A 12741-nucleotide genomic window follows, 5' to 3' on the forward strand; every position below is an offset into this window, starting at 1 on the left:
CGGCTGTATGGGGCCCGGCTGTATGGGTCCCAGTTCTATGGGGCCCGGCTCCATGGGGCCCGGCTGTATGGGTCCCAGTTCTATGGGGCCCGGCTGTATGGGTCCCAGTTCTATGGGGCCCGGCTGTATGGGGCCCGGCTGTATGGGGCCCGGCTGTATGGGGCCCGGCTGTATGGGTCCCAGTTCTATGGGGCCCGGCTGTATGGGTCCCAGTTCTATGGGGCCCGGCTGTATGGGTCCCAGTTCTATGGGGCCCGGCTCCATGGGGCCCGTTTGGTCCACTGTCCTCTGGTCCACTGTCCTCTGGTCCACTGTCCTCTGTCCAGTGGTCCACTGTCCTCTGGTCCTCTGTCCACTGGTCCTCTGTCCTCTGGTCGTCCTCGGTTTCAGAAAGGGTTAGAGCCTCAAAATGTGCTTAAAAATCATCGACTTAAACACGACTAATCAGAGCTGCATGAGGGACAGAATCTGTCCAGACACTGTCCCACTGAGACACACTGTCTCAGTGGGACAGTGTGTCTCAGTGGGACAGTGTGTCTCAGTGGGACAGTGTGTCTCAGTGGGACAGTGTCTCAGTGGGACAGAGTGTCTCAGTGGGACAGTGTCTCAGTGGGACAGTGTCTCAGTGGGACAGTGTCTCAGTGGGACAGAGTCTCAGTGGGACAGAGTGTCTCAGTGGGACAGTGTCTCAGTGGGACAGTGTCTCAGTGGGACAGTGTCTCAGTGGGACAGTGTGTCTCAGTGGGACAGTGTGTCTCAGTGGGACAGTGTGTCTCAGTGGGACACTTCACTGGACAGATTCTCCCAGTTAAAATTCCCAGGAATACCAACAGCTGTCCCTGTTCTTGTGGCGTTTGTCCCCATCTGGACTCCGGCCCGTCGGGACGAGACGATGCTGTCAGTTTTTGTCGGGTCTTGCAGGAAGAATCCAAGATGGCAGCCGAGGTGCTTTGCTGTTGCGTTTTTAAGAGAAAAGTGGATCAGAAGTGAAATTTCTTGTTCGTGTGCAAAACATCCTGAATAAATTTGATGTGATTCTGATTCAGGAGCAAACCTGCCTTCACAATAAAAGCCCAGAGGCGGTTGGTGGTTATTTATGGTATCGTAGCTTCAGAGGAACATCTGGATGAGTTTATCTGGTTCCTTTCTGCTGCAGTTAGACGGAGGGCGGCTTTTCTAGAGCAGGTTCTATGCTGACCCGTTATCTAGTTCGCTTATGTCTGGGCTCCAGTCGGCGGGTCGGCTCAGCTCGGCTGCAGGTCTGGTCTGGTAGGGCGGAGCGAAGAAACATCACTGCTTTCAGCCAGCAGGAGGCGCAGCAGGGAGAGGTTTGGGTTCAACACGGCGACCTGCCGCACCGTTCAGTGGAAACGAGCATCAGAGTCTCACAGTAGCATCGTTGCAGACGCCTTAGGGGTCCGATCCTCCTGCAGGCCCGCCGGGCTTGGATCAGGTTCCAGCTGCATTTCAGCAGAAGTCTCCCCGCGGCCCGGTTCAGACCCAGTTCAGACTCGGTTCAGGCCCGGTTCAGACTCGGTTCAGGCCCGGTTCAGACCCGGTTCAGACCCGGTTCAGACCCGGTTCAGACCCGGTTCAGGCCCGGTTCAGGCCCGGTTCAGACCCGGTTCAGGCCCGGTTCAGGCCCGGTTCAGACCCGGTTCAGGCCTGGTTCAGGCCTGGTTCAGACCCGGTTCAGACCCGGTTCAGACCCGGTTCAGAGCCGATTCAGGCCTGGTTCAGGCCTGGTTCAGACCCGGTTCAGACCCGGTTCAGACCCGGTTCAGGCCCGGTTCAGAGCCGATTCAGACCCGGTTCAGGCCTGGTTCAGACCCGGTTCAGACCCGGTTCAGACCCGGTTCAGACCCGGGTGTTTCTGCTCCGCCCTCCTCTGATGCTTCCATCTTCTGCACCTGCTGAGGATCATCCAGGTGTTTTCGGCGCCTCAGTCTGCAGATGACCTCCATATTTAAAGGCTTTTATTTTGACAGGCTTCCCCCTGCAGCTGTGTTCAGCTCTGGATGTTTATTCTGTGCCACCAGCGCCGCACAGCGGAACCTTTCTGGTCAAACTGGGCCAAACTGGGTCAGCGGTTCGACGGACAGAAAAACGAAAGGAGCCACTTAAAATTCCTGCTGCAACATCTGCAGCTTGAACTCGAGTTCAGTGGAAGTTAAAATTCATCCCGTTGCAGGCGGACCAGCAGAGATCCGTCTTCATTACTTCATCAGAACCCGACTCGGTTCTGATTGTTGGACCGCCGATGGAGTTGGATCTTTGGTTTCCGACAATCATCCAGTCTGGGAAACAGTTTGTGTCCAAAGTCCAGCCGCCTCCGTGGCGTCATCCATATATGGACCCACTTCCTGTTGGTCAGACAGGCCAGGCGATGAGCGCTAAACAATGTGATGAGGTCAGAGGTCAGATGAGCCGTCTGAGTTCATCTTCTCGTCTCTTCACTGTGAAAAATGTTCCCTGATTTCAAAACTTTCCACTGCAGATAAAAATGAATTCATGTGATGACATCATGCGGTTCAGCCTGTTGAATATCAGTGAAACTGTTAGCATTAGCATTAGCATCAGGACGCTCAGGCTGAACATCTTCATGAATAATTCAGATAATTAAGCAATTAAATTTAATGTGTAGTTTAAATAAATCACCTTTAATTTACTGAACATTTTATGTTAGGCTCCCGTTTCATGAAGTAACAATCCTTATGAAATCAAAACATCCGGATCTAAGACTCAAATATCTATACTTACGTGGATATCAGGGGTTTCCTGCTGTGTGTCAGACTGATGTTAGAAAGCAGCTTCTCCATCCATCCAGACCGCATGCTGCCTGTTCCTCCGCTCTACACCACCTAGCTCTACACCACCTAGCTCTACACCGTCTAGTTCTACACCACCTAGCTCTACACCACCTAGTTCTACACCATCTAGCTCTACACCGTCTAGTTCTACACCACCTAGTTCTACACCACCTAGCTCTACACCGTCTAGTTCTACACCACCTAGTTCTACACCATCTAGCTCTACACCGTCTAGTTCTACACCACCTAGTTCTACACCACCTAGTTCTACACCGTCTAGTTCTACACCACCTAGTTCTACACCATCTAGCTCTACACCATCTAGTTCTACACCACCTAGTTCTACACCACCTAGTTCTACACCATCTAGCTCTACACCGTCTAGTTCTACACCACCTAGTTCTACACCACCTAGTTCTACACCATCTAGTTCTACACCACCTAGTTCTACACCATCTAGCTCTACACCGTCTAGTTCTACACCACCTAGTTCTACACCACCTAGTTCTACACCGTCTAGCTCTACACCATCTAGTTCTACACCACCTAGCTCTACACCACCTAGTTCTACACCACCTAGTTCTACACCATCTAGCTCTACACCGTCTAGTTCTACACCACCTAGTTCTACACCACCTGGTTCTACACCGTCTAGTTCTACACCACCTAGTTCTACACCACCTAGCTCTACACCACCTAGTTCTACACCGTCTAGTTCTACACCACCTAGTTCTACACCACCTAGTTCTACACCACCTAGTTCTACACCACCTAGTTCTACACCATCTAGCTCTACACCGTCTAGTTCTACACCACCTAGTTCTACACCACCTAGTTCTACACCATCTAGTTCTACACCGTCTAGTTCTACACCACCTAGTTCTACACCACCTAGTTCTACACCACCTAGTTCTACACCGTCTAGTTCTACACCACCTAGTTCTACACCACCTAGTTCTACACCATCTAGCTCTACACCGTCTAGTTCTACACCACCTAGTTCTACACCACCTAGTTCTACACCACCTAGTTCTACACCACCTAGTTCTACACCGTCTAGTTCTACACCACCTAGCTCTACACCACCTAGTTCTACACCATCTAGCTCTACACCGTCTAGCTCTACACCACCTAGTTCTACACCACCTAGTTCTACACCACCTAGTTCTACACCACCTAGTTCTACACCATCTAGTTCTACACCACCTAGTTCTACACCCTCTAGTTCTACACCACCTAGTTCTACACCGTCTAGTTCTACACCGTCAGTAAATTAGTGCTTTAGAGTTCATCTGGTTGAATTATCTCGGGAGAAGCTAAGTGTGCTAAACGTCTGCGAAGTTAGCAAAGAAGCTAAAGCGCTAAACTGTTTGCTGTCTCATTGTTTCATGTAAAGTCAAAGCTCTAAAAGTCTTTAAAATATTTATCCAACACTTCATCCTAGGTTGTTTGTTAATGGTCAAACAGCGTTGCAGACTTTAAAGGTTTTCTCTCTTTCTGCTGCTGAAAGGTGCGTCCACACGGCTCAGTGCCAGGAACTAGTCCCAGCCATCCTGACTAAACCTTCTATTAAAATGTTTCTTTAATGAATGTCAGATCCCAAAACCTTTTGCTCCTTGTTTTTACTGGAAAATCCAATTAATCGAACGGGAAGCTGCAGATTGCAGAGGCGTTGGGTCCAGAAGCCGTTCACAACGTGCTCGTTTTCTTCTCTTGTTCAACTTGTTCTAACTTTAGTTTGGTTCTTTAAACGTGCGTTATTCTAATCTGCCCGTTATCGGCTCCAAATCCCCAGTTTACGTCTGTTTTTTAGATTTGAGGGTGAAAAGGTCATCCTGTATGCTGATGACTAACTGCTGTTTCTGTGTCTTGTTCTCAGGTATAGCCCTGAGTTTTCAGAACCCCAGCAGAGGAGCGTTCACACTGGAGGGCCTGAAACGTTTCTGTCCTGGACAGAACAGCCAGAGGATCTATTCTACACACACCTTTTTATTTAATATTTATTACTGCTGCTCAATGGAAACAAGCAAAACACCACGAAGACTCATTCTGCTTCAATAGTGACAATGTTGTGATGAAAGAGGGAAGATAAACCCACACCAATTATATTTGTATTCTTTTAAATCCCCATTTAACTTTCTTTGCCTTTTATATGAACAAGAATATGAATTATCCTTCAATCAGAAAATGCTGTTTGACAAGAACGATCAAAAATCCTCTGCCTGATTTTGCAGGAACTGAAACTTTCTTTGAACCATCTGGACTTTGTGTCTAAAAGCTGCAGAGATTTTAATGACTCTGAATATTTTTCCGATCATTTCGTCTCATTGCTTTCTTCTGGAATCAATCATGATGCAGCGGCCTGTTGGGAAAACCCAGCGCTAACTGTCAGTCACCGTGGAAAACCAGAAAACTGTCAGTCACCGTAGAAAACCAGAAAACTCTCAGTCACCGTAGAAAACCAGAAAACTGTCAGTCACCGTAGAAAACCAGAAAACTGTCACCGTAGAAAACCAGAAAACTGTCACCGTAGAAAACCAGAAAACTGTCAGTCACCGTAGAAAACCAGAAAACTGTCAGTCACCGTAGAAAACCAGAAAACTGTCAGTCACCGTGGAAAACCAGAAAACTGTCAGTCACCGTAGAAAACCAGAAAACTGTCAGTCACCGTAGAAAACCAGAAAACTGTCAGTCACCGTAGAAAACCAGAAAACTGTCACCGTAGAAAACCAGAAAACTGTCAGTCACCGTAGAAAACCAGAAAACTGTCACCGTAGAAAACCAGAAAACTGTCAGTCACCGTAGAAAACCAGAAAACTGTCAGTCACCGTAGAAAACCAGAAAACTGTCACCGTAGAAAACCAGAAAACTGTCAGTCACCGTAGAAAACCAGAAAACTGTCAGTCACCGTAGAAAACCAGAAAACTGTCAGTCACCGTAGAAAACCAGAAAACTGTCAGTCACCGTGGAAAACCAGAAAACTGTCACCGTAGAAAACCAGAAAACTGTCAGTCACCGTAGAAAACCAGAAAACTGTCACCGTAGAAAACCAGAAAACTGTCAGTCACCGTAGAAAACCAGAAAACTGTCAGTCACCGTAGAAAACCAGAAAACTGTCAGTCACCGTGGAAAACCAGAAAACTGTCACCGTAGAAAACCAGAAAACTGTCAGTCACCGTAGAAAACCAGAAAACTCTCAGTCACCGTGGAAAACCAGAAAACTGTCAGTCACCGTGGAAAACCAGAAAACTGTCAGTCACCGTAGAAAACCAGAAAACTCTCAGTCACCGTAGAAAACCAGAAAACTCTCAGTCACCGTAGAAAACCAGAAAACTCTCAGTCACCGTAGAAAACCAGAAAACTGTCAGTCACTGTAGAAAACCAGAAAACTCTCAAGTCACCGTAGTAAACTAGAAAACTGTCAGTCACCGTAGAAAACCAGAAAACTGTCAGTCACTGTAGAAAACCAGAAAACTGTCTCCGCAGAAAACCAGAGAACTGTCACCGTAGAAATCCAGAAAACTGTCACCGTAGAAAACCAGAAAACTGTCAGTCACCGTAGAAAACCAGAAAACTGTCAGTCACCGTAGAAAACCAGAAAACTCTCAAGTCACCGTAGTAAACTAGAAAACTGTCAGTCACCGTAGAAAACCAGAAAACTGTCAGTCACTGTAGAAAACCAGAAAACTCTCAAGTCACCGTAGTAAACTAGAAAACTGTCAGTCACCGTAGAAATCCAGAAAACTGTCAGTCACCGTAGAAAACCAGAAAACTGTCAGTCACTGTAGAAAACCAGAAAACTCTCACTGTAGAAAACCAGAAAACTCTCACTGTAAAAACCAGAAAACTCGGTCACCGTAGAAAACCAGAAAACTGTCAGTCACCATAGAAAACCAGAAAACTGTCAGTCACCGTAGAAAACCAGAAAACTGTCAGTCACCGTAGAAAACCAGAAAACTGTCAGTCACCGTAGAAAACCAGAAAACTGTCAGTCACCGTAGAAAACCAGAAAACTGTCAGTCACCGTAGAAAACCAGAAAACTGTCAGTCACCGTAGAAAACCAGAAAACTCTGTCACCGTAGAAAAACAGAAAACTGTCAGGCACCGCAGAAAACCAGAAAACTCTCAGTCACCGTAAAAACAGAAAATGTCAGTCACCGTAGAAAACCAAAACTGTCAGTCACCGTAGAAACCAGAAGACTGTCAGTCACTGTAGAAAACCAGAAAACTCTCAAGTCACCGTAGAAAACCAGAAAACTGTCAGTCACCGTAGAAAACCAGAAAACTGTCAGTCACTGTAGAAAACCAGAAAACTCTCAAGTCACCGTAGTAAACTAGAAAACTGTCAGTCACCGTAGAAAACCAGAAAACTGTCAGTCACCGTAGAAAACCAGAAAACTGTCAGTCACCGTAGAAAACCAGAAAACTGTCAGTCACCGTAGAAAACCAGAAAACTGTCAGTCACCGTAGAAAACCAGAAAACTGTCAGTCACCGTAGAAAACCAGAAAACTGTCAGTCACCGTAGAAAACCAGAAAACTGTCAGTCACCGTAGAAAACCAGAAAACTGTCAGTCACCGTAGAAAACCAGAAAACTCTCAAGTCACCGTAGAAAACCAGAAAACTGTCAGTCACCGTAGAAAACCAGAAAACTGTCAGTCACTGTAGAAAACCAGAAAACTCTCAAGTCACCGTAGTAAACTAGAAAACTGTCAGTCACCGTAGAAAACCAGAAAACTGTCAGTCACTGTAGAAAACCAGAAAACTCTCACTGTAAAAACCAGAAAACTCGGTCACCGTAGAAAACCAGAAAACTGTCAGTCACCGTAGAAAACCAGAAAACTGTCAGTCACCGTAGAAAACCAGAAAACTGTCAGTCACCGTAGAAAACCAGAAAACTGTCAGTCACCGTAGAAAACCAGAAAACTGTCAGTCACCGTAGAAAACCAGAAAACTGTCAGTCACCGTAGAAAACCTGTAAGTGCCTGGTTGAAAAAAGCAGCTGCAGGATGTAAAACGGCACAAACTGTTTTGTTTTTCAGGTTTTCTTCTTCAGACTCTGCAGGTTGAACGATGTGTGAATCATGAAAACTTCCCGATGATATTAAGATGTAAATGTTTTGCAGCCTCTGCTGCAGCTCGCGGTGAAAACTCTTAAAAACGGCGCAGTGGGAACACGTCGCCCCGACGACGGTTTTCTGTTTAACTCTGTAAATAATTGTGTATTTATGGAAGAGAATTGTATATATGTTCTTGTTAACGTTTCAGTCAGAATCAAGAAATATATATTTTTCATAAACGAATCATAAAATATTTGTGTGCGTTGTTTTTATTGCAGTTTTCCTCAGGAAACCGAAAATCGGAATCATCCGACTAAAACGCGGAGCTGGATTTTATTCCGGATTCACGTTTCCAGATCAGTTCATGTTTTTATTACATCAGTTACAAAAATAACCAGGAAGTTTTATTAATCAGTTTAACTGAGATGTATAAACGGTGCAATAATAATTATCATTATTCTTTGGTTTAGCCCTCAGCATCACAGGTCCTCCTCCGTGCCAGACCGCCTGGCCTAGTTAAAGTCCCAGCAGGCCTCGGTGTTGCGTCATATTTCTGCCTGGTGGAAACGAGACGTCTAATGAAAACATGAATCACTGACGTTTACATTTATTATCATTTAAAATAAATTAGTTTTTGAACTTTTAATCACTGATTCTTTAAAGTTAAAGGTCAAAGCAGATGTTTAACTTTCACTGTAAAAAATGACACGTTTTCCCGTCTGAATTTAAAATAAATTCAGGATGAACTGAATTATTTACTCTAAACATTTCAGACTCGCTCTATAAAGGAGAGAAAAGTTAATTCATCACAGAGATTAATAACTGGTGGATGTTTAAAAGCCTTTTTCTGTTAAATGATGGTTTTTTAAAGTTGATGAAAAAACATTTAGCTTTTAAATATGAGAACAATAAAAACCTTAAGAACAGAAATGTGGCTTAATGTTTATTTTAATCAGACTGGAGTCAAACTTAAATACGTTTTTTTATTAAAATTATTACAAAGTGGTTATTTTTTTACTGATGTCAGAGTAAAGGGGACGAACACGCATGCATGCCGCACTTTTAGGATTTTCACCTCGTGAAATAATTTCCAACAGAAGGAAAAAAAATTAATGAACATTAATGAGGTTTTTGTTTAAGTAAAAGTTGGAGGTCAGGAAGAATCCTCAGAAAAACGGTTCAGAACCGAGCCGCGTGTGTGTGTGTGTGTGTGTGTGTGTGTGTGTGTGTGTGTGTGTGTGTGTGTGTGTGTGTGTGTGTGTGTGTGCGTGTGCGCGTGTGCGTGTGCGTGTGTGTGTGTGTGTGTGTGTGTGTGTGTGTGTGTGTGTGTGTGTGTGTGAGAAGCAGACACCCCGGGAGGCGGCTGGGGAGGCAGATGAAAGCAGAGTGAGAGTGAAGATCTCCCACACCTGTCATCACTCTGTCACCGTCTGTGACCTTTGACCTGCTCCTGTTCTTCACAGCTTGTTTTGGAAATGAGCCGCGTGTTCATGATGGTGTGTGTGTGTGTGTGTGTTTGGGGTGATCTGGGTTTTCCCTCAGACTCCATGAATGCCGCGGCGTGACGCCCTAAAATCAGCAGTCACGACCCCGGGGTCGAAGGTCGAGCAGGGAGGAAGTGACAGTAGTCTGACGAGTAGACCAGGTCAAAGGTCAGCGAGTGAAGCTGTCGGTTTTCTTCTCAGGACCAACAGCAGAAACATTATTTGAATAATTTCCTCCCAGACCAACTGGAGCAGAACCCGGTCCGACCAGCAGAACCCGGTCCGACCAGCAGAACCAGCAGAACCCGGTCAGACCAGCAGAACCCAGTCAGACCAGCAGAACCCGGTCCGACCAGCAGAACCCAGTCAGACCAGCAGAACCCGGTCCGACCAGCAGAACCCAGTCAGACCAGCAGAACCAGCAGAACCCAGTCAGACCAGCAGAACCCAGTCAGACCAGCAGAACCCGGTCCGACCAGCAGAACCCAGTCAGACCAGCAGAACCAGCAGAACCCAGTCAGACCAGCAGAACCCAGTCAGACCAGCAGAACCCAGTCAGACCAGCAGAACCCGGTCCGACCAGCAGAACCCAGTCAGACCAGCAGAACCCAGTCAGAACCAGCAGAACCCAGTCAGACCAGCAGAACCCGGTCCGACCAGCAGAACCCAGTCAGACCAGCAGAACCAGCTGCTGGTTCTGCTGCAGCAGCTGCTGAACCCAGCAGAACCCGGTCTGCTGGGTTCAGACCAGCAGAACCCGGTCAGACCAGCAGAACCCAGTCAGACCAGCAGAACCCAGTCAGAACCAGCAGAACCCAGTCAGACCAGCAGAACCCAGTCAGACCAGCAGAACCCGGTCCGACCAGCAGAACCCAGTCAGACCAGCAGAACCAGCTGCTGGTTCTGCTGCAGCAGCTGCTGAACCCAGTAGAACCCGGTCTGCTGGGTTCAGACCAGCAGAACCCGGTCAGACCAGCAGAACCCAGTCAGAACCAGCAGAACCCAGTCAGACCAGCAGAACCCAGTCAGACCAGCAGAACCCAGTCAGACCAGCAGAACCCGGTCCGACCAGCAGAACCCAGTCAGAACCAGCAGAACCCAGTCAGACCAGCAGAACCCAGTCAGAACCAGCAGAACCCGGTCAGACCAGCAGAACCCGGTCCGACCAGCAGAACCCAGTCAGACCAAGCAGAACCAGCTGCTGGTTCTGCTGCAGCAGCTGCTGAACCCAGCAGAACCCGGTCTGCTGGGTTCAGACCAGCAGAACCCAGTCAGACCAGCAGAACCAGCACAACCCAGTCAGACCAGCAGAACCCGGTCCAACCAGCAGAACCCAGTCAGACCAGCAGAACCAGCAGAACCCAGTCAGACCAGCAGAACCCAGTCAGACCAGCAGAACCCGGTCCGACCAGCAGAACCCAGTCAGACCAAGCAGAACCAGCTGCTGGTTCTGCTGCAGCAGCTGCTGAACCCAGCAGAACCCGGTCTGCTGGGTTCAGACCAGCAGAACCCAGTCAGACCAGCAGAACCAGCACAACCCAGTCAGACCAGCAGAACCCGGTCCGACCAGCAGAACCCAGTCAGACCAGCAGAACCAGCAGAACCCAGTCAGACCAGCAGAACCCAGTCAGACCAGCAGAACCCGGTCCGACCAGCAGAACCCAGTCAGACCAGCAGAACCAGCAGAACCCAGTCAGACCAGCAGAACCCAGTCAGACCAGCAGAACCCAGTCAGACCAGCAGAACCCGGTCCGACCAGCAGAACCCAGTCAGACCAGCAGAACCCAGTCAGAACCAGCAGAACCCAGTCAGACCAGCAGAACCCGGTCCGACCAGCAGAACCCAGTCAGACCAGCAGAACCAGCTGCTGGTTCTGCTGCAGCAGCTGCTGAACCCAGCAGAACCCGGTCTGCTGGGTTCAGACCAGCAGAACCCGGTCAGACCAGCAGAACCCAGTCAGACCAGCAGAACCCAGTCAGAACCAGCAGAACCCAGTCAGACCAGCAGAACCCAGTCAGACCAGCAGAACCCGGTCCGACCAGCAGAACCCAGTCAGACCAGCAGAACCAGCTGCTGGTTCTGCTGCAGCAGCTGCTGAACCCAGTAGAACCCGGTCTGCTGGGTTCAGACCAGCAGAACCCGGTCAGACCAGCAGAACCCAGTCAGAACCAGCAGAACCCAGTCAGACCAGCAGAACCCAGTCAGACCAGCAGAACCCGGTCCGACCAGCAGAACCCAGTCAGACCAGCAGAACCCAGTCAGACCAGCAGAACCCAGTCAGAACCAGCAGAACCCGGTCAGACCAGCAGAACCCGGTCCGACCAGCAGAACCCAGTCAGACCAAGCAGAACCAGCTGCTGGTTCTGCTGCAGCAGCTGCTGAACCCAGCAGAACCCGGTCTGCTGGGTTCAGACCAGCAGAACCCAGTCAGACCAGCAGAACCAGCACAACCCAGTCAGACCAGCAGAACCCGGTCCAACCAGCAGAACCCAGTCAGACCAGCAGAACCTGGTCAGACCAGCAGAACCCGGTCAGACCAGCAGAACCCGGCCCGACGGGTCGGCTCTCATTATTAACATTAAAGAAAAATTCCATGTTAATAATAATCCAACCAGCAGCATGAAGACGTCCAGCCGTTACCATGGAAACATCTGAAGGTCCAACGAGTCGGCGTCTGTCCACCTGATCGGATCAATATTGATTTCCTGATCAGATGTGATTGGATCAGAATCGGGTCGTGACCTGCAGCTTTGGCTCGTTTTTTCTTTGAAACGTTTTTATTTTTGTTTCTGTTAATAAACATGAATTTGTTGGAAGAAAAATTAAATCAGTGATTCTTGAGAATAGGAACAAAATGGGTTTTAATTTTCCCTTTTTTTAATTATTTCTCCACCTTATTTATGCAAATATGACAAATAATGTTGTGGAAATGTAAAGATGCTAAGCTACAGGCTCCCAGCTGCAACATTTTAAAACAATTACATTTTTAATCGACCTGACCCAGAACTTTATTATCTGACAAAAATAAATAAAAAATCATTTTTAATGACCTTATTAGTGATATTTTTACTCATTTTACAGACAAATGCTTCTCAAGAAACAAAATAAATATTTAAAACAAAAAGTCCATCTGACGGATTGACCCAGAGCTGAAGGTGACAAACTGGTGAGTAAAATGAAAAACTTGGTACATGTGAAGTAATGAAATTTATGTAAAATACATTAAAATGAATTAATTGCACATTTAAGTGAGATTTGACAACAATTTCACTGAAAGTCAGAAAAACTCTGACGGAGTTGATGAAAAGCTAAACTACCTCTGTTTATATGACGTTACTCTGAAGGAGCCATATTGTAGCTCATCAGGTCCATGAAATCTTTACATTT

The 12741-nt window shown here is 47.5% G+C and overlaps 1 protein-coding gene across 1 annotated transcript in view; it reads left to right on the forward strand.

Moving 5' to 3' along the window:
- Positions 1-4909, forward strand: part of dlc (deltaC) — a 222859-nt gene extending 217950 nt beyond the window's left edge. The window contains exon 10 of the mRNA XM_008401989.3: positions 4690-4909. Coding sequence (XP_008400211.2) covers positions 4690-4695 — 6 coding nt within the window. The 3' untranslated portion in view covers positions 4696-4909. The remainder of the gene's footprint in view (positions 1-4689) is intronic.
- Positions 4910-12741: the final 7832 nt, after the last annotated feature.

This window comes from Poecilia reticulata, chromosome 13 (genome assembly GCF_904066995.2).
Source record: "Poecilia reticulata chromosome 13, P_reticulata-male-v2, whole genome shotgun sequence".
NCBI lineage: Eukaryota > Metazoa > Chordata > Actinopteri > Cyprinodontiformes > Poeciliidae > Poecilia > Poecilia reticulata.